Source organism: Aythya ferina (genome assembly GCF_964211825.1).
Source record: "Aythya ferina genome assembly, chromosome: 16".
Classification (NCBI taxonomy): domain Eukaryota; kingdom Metazoa; phylum Chordata; class Aves; order Anseriformes; family Anatidae; genus Aythya; species Aythya ferina.
This window is the reverse complement of record NC_140315.1, coordinates 12,804,515-12,818,874: the sequence shown is the minus strand read 5'-3', so window position 1 is coordinate 12,818,874 and position 14,360 is coordinate 12,804,515. Positions and strand designations below refer to the sequence as shown.

Below are 14,360 nucleotides of genomic sequence, written 5' to 3'. Positions count from 1 at the left end.
CTCCGGGATTGTTCTGCCCGCTTCTCTGGCACAAAAGCCACCACAATTAAGCATTTTGGATGGGGCACTTCAAGGAGTGCCCACTCGCACACTACGAAGTGCTGCGTGCGTCAGAAGGGAGCTTGCGGGCTCCTGGAAGCAAAGCTCAGCGAGCATCTTCCCTCCGGGGCCCAGCAGGTAAAAGAAAAACCATCAGTGCTGAGCATCCCACACAGACTTGCTTGTCCAAAATTAACTGAAAGACAAACAGCACTCAAACAGCACGCAAACATGTCCGGAGCGCTCACCTCTGAGCAGCACAAGTCCCCAGGTTCGTCTTTTTTTAACCACTGCTGCTGAAAACAGATGACAGAGGCACCGCCGGTGTGTGATGTTGGAGCTAGCAGCCAGCCTGCCTCTGAGAACAGAGCAATTTGCAAGCCCCAGACACGCCGCTGGGTGAAACACCCGACAAAACCCAGTCTAAACCAAACAGGTTTCTTGTCTCCCGCAAACCAAACCCCGCACCTAAGGGATCGCAGTGCCACAAGGTCTCCTGGACCACAGCAGGGACGCAGCTGGGCTCCCGGCACTGCACAAGCCCCCGTTTTACACACCCTGTGCCACGTGGGTGCTCAGATCCATGCCTGGCATCTGCAGCACGGCAGGTTAAGGCGTTCAGCACTCCCTCGAGCACCGGGACTGAGTGCAGGGTTTTTTCCAGCACCGCTCTGCCCTAACCACACGGATCCAGCTGGGGTGGGGACTTCTTGGCCTGCTACAGCCCCACGGCCAAGGGAGCACCCGAGCGGGTCAGGGGGAGCTGAGCCAACGCTAAGCCAGCGCTCTTTGGTTTCTCTTTCATCAGATTTCGAAGTAACAATTATTTGCATAACCTGTTTGAACGCAGCCCCCTTGTGCAACGCTGACGCAGCGTTTGTGTGGAACAGCGGGAAGCGCAGGTTGCATCAGTGGAAATTATGGTTTTCGAGGTAATTGCTGATGATAATTGCGGTTTGCAGGGGTTATAGCAGCACCAGGAGAAGCTGGCGCACAGGAGAAAGCGATGGAAGCTGGGCAACTGAAGAGTTAGGCGTCCTCAAGATCTGCCAGAACACCTGCAGATCCGCAGGGTGTCAGTCCAAACTAGGCAGGGGAAGGAGAAAAAAATAAACTAAAATCATACAAACCACTGAAAACAAAGCGGGGCACAACGCCAGAGCCTACCCAGCCCCTGCAAACACTCCCCCTGAGGGCCAAAGGGGCTGAGGTTTTGTCCCTCCCTTAAGCTTCTGTGACCGTGTTGCTCTCAAACACAAGCACGGACCCAAGCTCACAAGCAGAGGGGTCCCAAATCACCGGGACTGCCAGTCCCTGAGGACAGCGGGGTTTGGGGCATGGCCTGGCTCCAGGTGCAACCCAGCAAGGAGGTGGCAGCAGCAAGGAGGAGTCCCAAGGAGGCAGGAAGAGCTCCTCTCACCTCCCCATAAGGCCTGCTGGGCAAAGGGGGAGAACCTGGAGGGGGTGGGTGATGCAGAGGAAGTGCTCTGGGGATGCTCCTGCAGCAACCAGTGCCTTGGGGACCCCGCAGGTGTTTCCAGAGCAAAGCAAACCACCTCCAGGCCAGCAGGGGTCATTCAGCAAGCAGAGAGGTTGCAGCAGCTCCCGGAGAAGTTCTGCTTAGTGCAGGGGAGAGGCTCTGCATCTCAGCTAGCAGCGAGCACCCTCCAGGAAACAGGGGTTCCAGCTTGGAGGAGGTGGGGGGGGAGCAGAGGACCCTTCCCAGCGATGCAGTGCGATGGGAGAACTCGCTCAGAGACCCGCAGAAAGCTTCCTGCAGAGCGGACACAGGCAGAGGGTGAAGGTCACTCCAAACCGGAGCACGGTCAGAGCCCAAAACCCCTCCTGAGCGAGGGACCCAGCTGGTGCACGAGGGGACGCAGCCTCCCAGCTCCTCCCCGGCCGGCAGCCCGGCCCCAGAGCAGGGATAGCAGCAGGCCGGAGCTCTCCCTGCACCACCTCACGTGCGAGGGGGCAGCCAGCCAGCCCTCGGCTCCCCCAGCTCCAGAATTAGAGCCGCCGAAATGCCAGGCACAGCTCGGTCGGGCCGAGCCGCTGCTGTCTGGGGAGCGTCTGGGCTCACGTGCACGCCGCGTGGGCAGCCGGGGCTCCGGGACCTCGGAGCTGGCGCTGACACGTGCGGGCTGCGTGCGGCCAGCGGGGCTCTCACCTGCTCGCAGCCTCCCCCGTGCCATCTGGCCTGGGAAGCAGCGTCCTGCGGGAGGATCTGGACAGCCCGGAGGCTTCAAAGAGCCCCCGAGGCTAAAGGAGAGGCGGTTTCTCGCCCCGCACCCAGCCTTGCTCACCCCACGTGGCGCAGGAGGAGCAGAAGCCGTTCAAGTCTCACTGCTTGCAAGAGCAGCCCAGGCTGAAGTGGAGGCCTGGGGAGGCTGTGGGAGCACTGACAATGAGACAGCTTCGCTGGAAAAAGGAGGAGGGATTCACTGGCACAGGGGTCGTTCAACATGGAAATGCTCCTGAACACATGGCTCCAAGCAGAAGTGTTTCCAGCAGGGCTCTGCACTCCAAGACGAAGCTGTGGAGCTCGAGCAGGTTTGCACAAAGCACTCGTGACAACGTTTCCTACGAGCGGGGCAGATCGCCCACCCCAGCCATGCTCACCGCCCCATCAGCCACCTCGGTGGTGGTGCACGGCAGGAAATTCCCAGCCGAGTTCTGGGAAGGCTGAAGGTTTCTACCAGAGGTTTGCCAGAAAGCTCGGCCTCCGCATTCCCTGCAGCCACACAGCTCCTGTTGCGTCACGGCACGGACCGAGAAAGAAGAAGTTGTGTAACGACAGAGCGTGGCCTGGGAGGGAGCGGGCGAGGGGCTCTCGGCCTCTCCAAGAGCACTTGGCAGCGCTTCACGAGGAGGCTGCGAGGCAAACCCGGCAACAAATCCTGGGGAAAAGGAAAAACACACACACTTCACACCACCACTTCTCAGATCCACGCAGTTAACTCAGAAACCCTATGATTTTCCACCCCAGCGCCCCCATACACACAGGTAGGACCCACGAAAACCCCACTGCCAGATCTGTCCCCGAGCCAAGCCTTTTCAGCTGGAAGCTGAGCACACAGCCCCGGAGAGCAGGTTCCTCCTGCTGCAGAGACACCCAGACAGGGCCAGCACACAGTGCCCAGGTGCTGTGCCAAAGCAGCACAAAGGAGCTCGTTTCCAGAGGGACCCTGGGCCACCACTGGCCCTCTGGTGCCTTCTGGTCAGGGAATGGGCCCGCTGCTGGCCTCTGGAAGCAGCAGGATGGGAGCAGCCTGGAATGGAAACACCCAGCACCCTGCGAGGTTGCTAGTGTCCCACGGCAAAACCCAATCCATCTTGCTGTCCTTCCCTCGCATTGGGGACATTCTCGGCTCCTCGCAGCCTCTCAGGAGCTGAACAGGCACCAGAGGCATCTAAAGAAATAATATTTATTTTTGCAGTCCAAACACCGCTCGCCTCGCTGTGCCCTGAGCCATGCCTGCAGCCCGAGGTGGACACAACTCCCCACGCTTCTTCCCCTCATCCACCTGGCTGTGCAGATTTCCCAAATCCGCTCCAAGCCCCTTTCAGCAGGCTGCAGGCTGCTCGGACAGCTCTGAAGGAGCCCCCCCCAGCTACCATAACAGCACTGTTGCTGTCAGCCAGCCAACAGCAGCAGGTGAGGAAAGCCGACAGACAGGGCTTGCACTGCTCCTGCTCCCACCTGATGCTCCAGGCACGTTTTCAGCCGCTCAGGCCCTGTTCAAGGAGGATCTTCTGCTGCCTTGGCACGTTTGCTCAAAGAAGGCAGAGCTGACAGCCCCCCCAGACCCATCCCGGTGGTGCCAGCGGTCCTCCAGCACTGATGGGAGTGGGGTGAGCAGCGAGGGGAGCCCTCCTGCCCTGCAGCTTGGCTTGCTCCCTGCTTTTCTTCAGTAACCATCACGGAAGGAGAATACGCGCTAACCCTAATTCAGTCCTTGAAGCATTTGGCAGCACAAAGACAGCCAGTGAAGGAAAAAAGCGATTGCTTATTGCCCGTTTTATTTCGGGCCAGCTCCATTTACCCCCAGAACAACATGCCCGGGGATCGCAGGGTGGCAGAGCTCCTGGGCAAGGTCAGAGCTTGGCCGACCTCAGCCAGCGCCAGCCCCGCGTGCTGCAGCACAGCAGATAGAGGGACACGGCAGGAAACATTTTGGATGTTTACCATAAGGAATATTGTCAGAGGAGCACGGACTATTTTTACCAGCCCAACAGGAGGGGAGCTTATTTCCAGCACGGCGCAGCTGATGCCTTGTTTAAACAGTTTGTGGCTGGGCTACGAAACGTGTCCTGGGTGAAGCTGGGGTAAGAAAACTCACCTACAGGCTGGGGAGCGCCCCGCTGGGGGAGTGGTGCAGCTCTGGGCGAGCACTGCTGGATTCTCCAGACACAGAAACACTGAAGGCCAAGGAAACGGGTTTCAGTGGGGCTCAGAGGACATCCACTGAGCCCACGATAAGGGATCGTGCCTCAAACCCCTGCAGGTGACGGGCAGATGTCACCTGCCTGCCTGCCCCCTCACCCTGTGGCACAAACATCCCCCAGGGGCTGGGCAGTGGCACCAGGAGGGCTGAGCCAGCAGGTATGCGGACACAAAAAGGCAACCAGGAAGGGGCCGATCTCCCCACGGGATTCCCCTGCCAGCAGGATGGGCTCTGACCCCGCAGGGAACCGCCGGGGCTCCTGACTTGGTCCCACACCACGCGCTGACACCTCCGAACGGCGTGCAGAAATGCAAAGGGAGACTGAGAGCCTGCCCCAGCACGGTGTGACAGCTCTGGCATGGGACTGAACGGGGAGATGTCAGCTCCTTGTGCTGCTGGGAGCCGAGAGACTTCCTCAGTGCAGGGGTAAATCAGTGCTGCAGCCGCACAGCAAGCCCAGCAGGCACAACAAACGCAGCTCCCCATGAAAAACCTGCTGTGCTTGGAACAAGGACCTGCCTGCACTGCTCCTTGCAAAGCCCGAGCACTCTGTGTGCTCTAAGTGCCCCCACTCTGAGCAAGCCTCACCCGCTTCCAGCCTCGTTCCTTGCCTGCGTCTCTGCCTTTCACACGGCGGTGCTGGAGGAGAGCACACAAACCGGCCATGCAGCCAAAATAATCAGGTTTTCCAGTCCAGTGAGCAAACTGAAGGCTCTGATCTTCCCTGCAAAGGAGCGTGCCCTCGGTCTGCACGGGAGGTCAGCATCCCCTGTCCGTGAACTCCATTTCTCCACCTGCAGTGTCAGCCCCTGCCAATACTCACACCAGCCCTTGCGTAACCGCAGCGTCCCCCCAGCAGGGAGCAAACTATTCTAGAAACACCCAGGTGCCTGCAACGTCTGCCAGAGCTGCAAGATGCGTGCTGCACAGGCTGGGAGAAAATCCAGGAGCTCCTGTACTTCCCCGGGTAGTTATTGGGCAACCACACACCCAGGAGCGTGCAGAGAGGTGGCTTTGGGAAGGGTTGGAGCAGCGTTAGGGCAGAGGTACAAGGAACAGCTCCAGAATTACTGAGCGCCTTGTGCTGAGCTACAGCCAGACCCTGTTGGTCCAAAGATGAGCACGAGAGCAAGATACCAGCTAGCAGGACAGAAGCAGCCGCAGGTCTCACTGCAGCACCGTGAGCAGTAGGACGCTGGCAGCCCCGTGGGCAGGACCCCGTTAGGGGAAGCCCCAGCACCCACCAGGCAGAGCCAGGCCCCAGCCTTCGTCTCAGCAGCAGGAGGTGCTGGGGGGCGTGAGCCTGGCCAGGGTGGAGAGCAGTACCTGGGGAACCTGCTGAGATCCTGGGAGAGGAAGCCAAGAGCGCGGCTAAGCCAGCTTGATTAGGCAGCCTTTCTTCCACCCGTGGCTAAATGAGCCTCTTGATTAATATCTCGCAGGAAACCTCATGAAGGCTGCCTGACGGCTCTGTCCACACCCTCACCGCCACCGCAGCGAGCCCCAGCAGGGCAGCACGCAGCCCCCGTCCTCACAGCAGCACAGGGAGCTCACCCCGACCCGCGGGGACACGGGGCAGCTCGCCCCGCTGCTCCCCTGCACCGGGCAGAGCCCCGGCAGCAGCCCTGCAGCTCCAGGCAGGTTCCTGCAGCCTCCTAATCCTGGGCACGCCCTGACACCCAGCTCGTTTCTCTGTCAAATGCGTCCTGGCTATTCCTTCAGCCCTTCAGCCCCGTCAGCAGCAGCTACAGCAGCTCGGACAGCCCAAAAGCCAGCCGCCCTGCTCAGCATTGCCTCCAGCCCGTGCTCCCAAGCAGGAGATGCTCGTACAGCCCCGCTCCTCGCAGCTCAGCCCCAGAACAATCACACCCATGCTGTGCACAGGCTCCCTTTTGTTAAAAGGGGAGAAAAAGCCCCATTCTGCCAGCCTGGGCCTCGCCAGCTGCTGCTGCAGCCCAAGAAGTCCTCGGGCATTGCTGTGCCCCCACACCGCTGCCAGCAGCCGGAGACCTCCCGGCAGGAGCAGCACGGGCTGAGAGCACGTCCCAGTGCACATCCCGAGGGGGACACGGCTCTGCAGAGGGAGAACAGGGCTTGGGATTTGCTTCCTCGTGCACCTGGTGGGGACGAGGAAGCAAAGCTTGACAAGCCTGCCCTCAGAAGGGAGCAGCCCTGCTGTGCCTGCAGGCTGGGAGCGCGGGGCTCCAGCACTGACCCGCGGCACCCAGGAGGGCACAGCCTGAGCATCGCTCCTGGGGCTGGAAGGGACAGCAGCAGCCCGAGGAAGGCATTTTGCTGTTCTCACACACTCAGCTCATCCTTTGGCACGCTCTCTTAGGCGGAAACTGCCTCAGACTTCACCAGAAGCAAAGAGGATGTAGGACACAACACAGTAAGCATGAGCCATCAACAGAACTGCTCAGGGCACAGCCACCTCAGGGCATGAGAGCAGCAAGCTGGCTGATGCCAGATCTCAGCACAAACACACACAGCCCCCAGAAACAAGCCCCACACCCCCAACAGTGTTTTGCACCCCTCGGGCCAACCCCTTGTGCAGGTCTCAGGAGGCTGCCCCAAGGCACCTCCATCTCTCAGCATCTCTCAGCACAGCTGCCACGGCACAAACCACACCCTGTGCCTGTCCCTGCACTGGGACAGGAAGGATCCCAAAGAAATCAGGAAAACCCATCCCCTCCTCGACACCTGGAGGCATCTGACCTCCTTCCTTTAATGCCAGGCTCCTGCTGCCGCTCCCCACAGCCCCCACCCCGCAGAGCAGAGGTGTCCTGGTGGAAGGACGAGGACCCTTGTTCCCAAGGGCTCCGGTGCAGCTGCTGCAGAGTTTTGTAACACCCCTGCCATGCCCAGAGGTGCCATGGGACCCACCAGCAGGCAGCTCTGCTTGCTGGGGTGGAAAGCCTGGGCTGTCGCTGCCCTTGGAGCACACAGATGCGTGCTTCTCAGAGCAGGAGTACACTCGGTGCGTGTTATTACCTCCCTCTGGGGCACCTAACCCGCCTGCCCAGTGATGCTCCCACGATATTTAAGATCTGCCAAGACCCCAGATCCATCACGCTGCTCTCAGCACACACAGCGGGGAGACCACAGCCCCAAGGATGTGCCCCAAAAGGCCCCTCTGCTCTGCCAGTAGGGTCACCCCTTCCCCAGCAAGCATCCCCTCCAGCAGGAGGGAGCTGTGCAGGGCCTGGGTAACACCCCAAACACACAGAAACGTCCCCAAAAACGGCCCGTGCTGCTGCAGCACCTGCCTGGATCCCCGTGCAGCAGCAGAGGGACAGCAGCACTGGGTGCAGCAGTTTGGTGGCAGCCACCCTTTGACTGCTCTCAGCAGCGTGCAGGCACACGCCTGGAGGTGTGTGGCAGTAAACACAGCTTTCCCAGGGCTGATTTGATTATATATATATATATATATATATATATATATATATATATATATATATATATATATTTTTTTTTTCCCCCTTCAAACAAGCTGTGTGATTCAAGGACGTGCTTTCACTACCAGGAGAGTGTTGTAAGAGGCTGTGTCACTCAAGTATGACAAATCATCCAGGAAGTTACCAAAGAAAAGTCAGTTTGGCACAGACTTTCGGATGTCCTGAGGCCAGTGGGAGTAGAGAGCTGAGAGCATGGTGTAGAAGCTGGCTATGATTAAGCACCTCTGAACCCCTTGGTGTTAACAGCCACCATCCTCAGTCACTGCAACCGTGTGCGTGGCAGTAATGGAACACGGACACCTGTGAAGTTATCTGAAGGAAGAAAAGAAAAACAAAACAAACCCACAAACCCAGCAGTTTAAGGCAAGCTCATTCCTGCAAGCAGAAGAGATCCAGGTCTGTGCAGAAATGCAACTGCAATACAGCAGCATCTGGCTTTGTTTTTGGCTCAGAGACTGCTCACCCCAGAATCAAGCACTCCGTGAGCTGCCCCTCTGCTAACAGCCACCAGACCAAGGGCACAGCAGGGGCGACATCGTCCCACCGGGCCCCAGCAGCACGCTCACACCGCACAGGCATTCAGCTTCGGCTGAGCACTGAGCTACAGAGGACAACCTGTGTCCTCTCGGGAAGGCTGCTGCCAAAAAAAAAAAAAAAACACAAAACTATTTCCAGTTTCCTAAAAAAAAAAAAAAAAAATAACCAGGGAGTAGTGTTTTGCTTTCCAGTTGATTTCATTTTACTTAAAACCATTATCCAAGTTTATTTCGTACAGAAAGATTTATTGGAAGAAGTCCTATGACTACAACCCCCTGAATCCTTTTCTACATTTAGAAAAACAGCTTCATTTTATCCTTGCATGTTATGTTTGCTCAAGACCCAGACTGGGATCAATTAGCAGTTATTCTCTCCTTTAAATAAAGCTGCAGTGAGCTCTGGCTGCCTTCACTACCCTTTGCTTCTCCTTTCTAAATGCATTACTCCATACAGAAACACAAGGAAGGAAAAAACTTTCATTCTTCCAAAGCTGGCAGAAGCCAGCACCCTGCTAAACCCATGCACCAAGGCAACGGGGAGACAAAAAGCAGCACGCTGAGCTCCATCTCCTGCCCCCTTGTCCCACCAGGGCTGCAGCTGGGCTGCCTGGGTTGGGAAACAGAGCTCAGCAATGGGTGCTTCAGCTGTGCCCAGGTCACACACACAGCGTGCTTCCCCTACGTACCTCTGCGCCCCAGAGCCTAATTAGCGGGACTGTGGCAGAGCTCCGTAATGGGTGCGTGGCTTCTTGAATTCCCACCTGGTTATAGTTTTACCTCCACAGCCTCACCAGGCAGACATTTACTCTAGATCATTAGCAGGCGTTTCACAGATGTGAGGGTTTGTCCATGCACTGCCCTGAGCCCAGTACAGATGCCCTGTCCCAGCTGGCCGTGCAGTGCCAGGGCAGGTAGGTACCCAAGTACCTGCAGCCTTATTGCCTTCAGACTTCCCACACAGCGATGAAGGAGATGTCACTTTTCAGGCCAGCACTTTAGTAGAAACTTTTCCTGGCTCTCCGGTTCCTTTTTAGACCACGTCAGCAATACCAAGCAGAAAGAGGAATCAAAAGCAGCATGGGCAGAAATACGGGTAACGTTCACAAGCAGCAGGAGATAGCGCAGTGAAACACCATCTCCTACAGCTCAGGGCGGACATTTTAACTCAGCAGCCCGAACTGCACCCAGGGGTGATACCACAGCAGAGAAACCTACGTACAAGTCCCGGAGCACAAAGCGATCTCATGGACTGTCCTCTGTGCCAGAGCAGCCCCATGCCTGAGCCACACAGCTCGCCAGTGAACCTGATGATGGTGCTGCTCCAAGAGCCTGGTGGCCAACGCACATCCCTGGGCTTAGATCCTCCAAGCAGGGCTGAGCTGTGCCCTCTGGGACTGGCAGGGGTACAGGAGCCTTCAAAGCGGCTTGGTGAGAGCCCATGGGGATGAGCTGCCAGCTCCTTCCAGCCCGTGCCAAACTTAGCACGGCCACAGCGAGCTGCTCTAACCTCTGTCAGGACACATTTCTCCTCAGACACACTCAGCCATGCCTGGAGATGCCATTCATGCTCCTGCTTTCTCTCTGAAAGCAAAGACCACGGCCTCGCATCTTTTCAAAGCTCTCATACAGCTGGGGCAGTCAGGGATACCTCAGGGTCATCTCAGCCCCTTCTCCTACCCAGCTCCACAGACATCCTTAGAAGCAAGGAGGTGGCCAAGGCACTTCAAAAACCCAACTTTGTCCTAGGAAACCTCTTTGGCTTGCAGAGGCTCTCATTCCTCTTCTGACCTTTCAACCAGTCTGACAAGTCCCAAGTGTTTTTAGAAAGCCAGGCTCATTCAACAGTTTTTAAAGGCAAAATGTGGAAGGACAAGATGACAACAAGTATATTTTGTTACTGAAGATGAAAGCGTGTGTCCAGAGAGCCATGTGCATGTTCCCAGGAGACTGATTTTACAGTTAACAACCCTTAGCCCTGCTCCTTGCACCACAAGCCTGCAGGTCAGCGCTGCACACATCATGCTCAGCGTGCCTCTTCCACCCCTTGCACTATTACCTCCACAGCTGACAGCCCCAGACACCCCAGCACCAGCCTCAGAATCAGTCATTTGTGTCAGACCCCAGAGTTTATCCCAAAATTATCATGGGAAACTGCCTGCTGCGGATGAAGACAGACTCGTTTTTAGCATTGTAAACACCACAACTGACACCCACCAGTGGCACTGCAAGTATTGCTCAGCACCAAACACCCTGCTAAGGCTGCCAGGAAAGCTAACAAGAAAAGCCTTCACTAAGACAAAATTAGAGCTGTAGGCTGCTGCCTAACTGCCACAAGGAGATTTATGTGCAAGAAGAAGGATGCTCTGGCTGCCCAGGAGCCTGCCAAATGGTGCTGTTTGCTGCCACACCTTTACCAGAATGAGTTTACAAAGGCGTTTTCATTCAGAAGTTGAAGTCATTTTTACAGCTGAGTGAGCTGGCACATGTGTTTGACTAGCAGGGAAGTAAATACTTCCCACCATTTCACCTGTGTACTGTCATCACTATGATTACTTGCTGGGCAGTAAGTGCAATTTTCTTTCGCTGAAGCAGCGGTTGGATGGATAGAAACAGCTTTCACAAACCCAGTTTCACAAATGCAGCCACAACAACACTTTATGAGCATGTTTCTTTTTGCAGTAGAGTAGCCACAAATCACCTGAAGGTAACAGCCACACACCATGGGGACGACTCTTCAGCTGCACCCAATTACTTCGAGAAGGCCCGCTGATCACCATTACAGCACCTGGTGCTTTTTGCTTTAGCGAGGATAAGACTTCCACAGCAGCCCCTCTGAAGGGACTCAGATTAACCCAAATTACTGCATCCTAACAAGCTGTATATGCTTCATTTTGATTCTGCACTGCCCCGCACAGTCAAGGGAACACAGATGCAGAGTAAACACATGCTAATTGGAGGGAGCAGCCAAACAGGGGTGGGCAAGGCACTGCTCTCAACCTGGGGGCACAGCTGTGATGCCAGCTGAGCTCGTCCTGCAGCAGAGCAGTGGTTCTAGATCTCACATATCACTAGAGAAGCTTATTTGGTATCAATATGAAAAATTCAGCTCTGCAGAGCTTTTCGAACTATTAACTACTCTGGGGGGTAGAAAAAAATACAAGCACATTCAGATAAGGCTGGAAGTTAACTTTTCTTCCTGAAGGTAAGGTCTGAAAAGCCAGCCTTTCGGACAGCATCACAACATCACATGTGCTCGAGTGCAAGGAATCGATACAGAAGGTTTGGGAAAGTGCCTTTCTGCCACAGGAATGGAAGCCTGCCAGACCCACAGAACACAGCAACAGGCTTAATTTGCTTTCTGACTGTGGATGTTGGCTGTTCCTCACCCTGTTTCTTCCCACTCCCCAGGGGCATTGTGACACCTGCTAGGAGCGCACCCCATGGCTCGCAGCAGGGACAGCCCAGGACAGCCGGGACCCCCCGGCACCACCCCGTGCTGGGCAGCGCAGCTCGGCCACACAGCCCCCTGCAAACACCAGCGAGCAAACACCTGCTGTACCTGTGCCAAGATTAAAGCCTCTCGGGTTTTATCGTGTTTTAATTCACCTCGACAGCAATCCACACCGGTTGCATGCTCCAGCATTATGCTCACACACGTCCCACATCATAATAAAAAGAGGAATTTACCAGTAAAAAGCGACCTTGTCGCCGAGCTTCTTCTCGCCGACATTCCTATCCAGGAGGTTGTAGCAGATGTTGGTCGTCGCCCCCTTCATCCACTCGATGAAGATCTTCCCCTTGGTCACATCGAAGTTGTACTTGAGGAAGGGCCCCGGGTGCTGGCGCTTCCAGTAGAACTCCTTGGCGATGTCGCCCCAGAACTCTGCAACGGCACCGGGAGCCCGATGTTAAAAACAACCGGACCGCGGCGCGGCCGCCCCCTCCCGCTCCCCCCTCAGCGAGGCCGCAGCCCCCCGGGGCCCGTCCCCGTCCCCTCACCCTGCGGCTCCTCCACGGAGCGCTGGTAGAGGCGCTCGTAGTGGGGCAGCGAGGGGACGTGAGCCGCCGGCAGCAGCTCGGGCCGCGGCGGGTAGAGCCGGGCCTGCTCCTCGGGCTGCACCATGGCGGGCGCCGCCGGCTCTGAGCGGGAGGGCGCCGCCGAGCCCGCTTCAAAGCGGCGCGGAGCCGGGGGCGGGGACCGGCAACGGGGACGGGGACGGGGACGGCGGCGGGGACCGCCCCGCACCGCCCCTCAGCGCCCGCCCGCAGCCCCCGGGCCGGTGTGGGCAGAGTGCGGTCGCCCGCAGGCGGCTTGGTGGGGTCCTGTCAGCCGTGTGGCTCTGTCAGCGGTGTCTCCTGACAGCCGTGTGTCCCTGTCATGAGCTGTATCCCCGTCAGCCTCTATGTCCCCCCGTCAGCCATGTCTTCCCGTCAGTGGAGCCCACCCAGCCAGCCGTGTCCCCCTGTCACTGCTGTCCCCCGCACGCCATCAGTGTCCCCCCCGTTAGCAGTGCTGCCCCCTCAGCGCCATCTCTGCCATCAGCAGTGTCCCCACGAGCTGTGTCCCCTCAGGGCCGGGTCTCCCCTCGCTAGGCACAGGGTGCTATGGCTGAGAACCCTCTTCACCCACCCCAAATCCTCCTTCACCCACCCCAAATCTTCCTCCAGCTACCTCAAAAGCACTCAGAGGACAAGCCCCTGAGCGGCCTGTGCTGGGGCAGAAGGCTGGACCCTGAGGAACCAGTCCGATTCTCTGCTCTGAGGGATTGGAGCTGGTGCCTACCTCAGTGGACCCATTCTCAGCTCAGTCCTTAATATTTCCTGCCTTGAGCTGGGATGTCCTGATTACATTGCCGGGGCAGGCTGCTGAAACCTTGAAGGTCCCTTCTGCAGTGAGGAATACCATCCCTCTGAGACAGCTCCACCGTGTCTCTGGAGCCATTCCCTCCGGAGACATGGGCAATTTCTGTGGTAGTTTGGGCTGGGGGCCAGGAGCACTCAGAAGATAAAAATCCAGAATCTCAAACTTGGCACATATTCCTGTCAGCGATTAGCTCCAGCCTATTCTGGGATCCTTGCTGTTTTCCATGTTTTATGCACTCCCTGGGAGTATTGTGTTGCTGTATGCTACAGGAACACAGGAACAAAAACTGTGCCAGGCTCCCTGCACAGGCAGATGTGACACAGATACAGCCAACCTCTGCGAGGTGTCTCCCCCTCCAGCCAGCACTATTGTTTCCTCCGAGCTCCCTATTACAAAAAGATGTTTCTGGAGAAAAATTGAATTCATCCCTGCAACCTGGGCACCCTGGCATGGGTGTTTTAGGAACTATAGGAGTTACAACACCCCATGGAGTTGTGGGCCAGGCACAGCCCCGAGAGCTCTGGGGTACACATCGCACATTGTTCAGCTGCTCCAGCTGGAAAGTGCACTGGTCCTGTCCTGCAAAGAGGGCCAGTGTACCCCACTTACACTTAGCCCGACACTTCCAAAGTCCTTCAGAAGCCACCTCACACCAAACATTTGCCATTATGAACTGCCAGCCCTCAGTATTAGCAGCCTCAGTCTTGCATTTACAGGCAGGGCTTGGTGGTTCCCTAACGAACCTCCAGGTGCCCTGACACTGCAGGAAGAAGCACTTTGCAGGTTTATTTGCCCAGCTGAAATGCTCCACCAGGCTCCGTGACAGCATGATTTCTCATAAGGAACTGCTGCCTGCTGTGGGCAGGACATACAGAGCCCTGAGGCCGGGGCAGCGCTGTGCCCCAGCTGTCCTCCATCCAGCATTGCCCGGCATGGGCTGCCACGGCTGGAGGAGTTGCTGTGCTGCAGCTGTGGCCAAGAAGCTGCCTGACGGGGAGCAATCACTTCTCGCAAA

General features: G+C 57.1%; 1 protein-coding gene across 2 annotated transcripts in view; it reads right to left on the bottom strand.

Moving 5' to 3' along the window:
- Positions 1-12,640, bottom strand: part of ACSS2 (acyl-CoA synthetase short chain family member 2) — a 31,262-nt gene extending 18,622 nt beyond the window's left edge. Inside the window, exons 1-2 of one of the 2 annotated variants that reach the window (XM_084538461.1) lie at positions 12,481-12,640; positions 12,169-12,364 (exon numbers count right to left, since the gene is read on the bottom strand). In XM_084538461.1, the coding sequence (XP_084394587.1) occupies positions 12,169-12,364; positions 12,481-12,604 (320 nt within the window). In that variant the 5' untranslated portion in view covers positions 12,605-12,640. The remainder of the gene's footprint in view (positions 1-12,168; positions 12,365-12,480) is intronic. The other variant, XM_084538462.1, reaches the window with a different exon arrangement.
- Between the last annotated feature and the right edge of the window lie 1,720 nt (positions 12,641-14,360).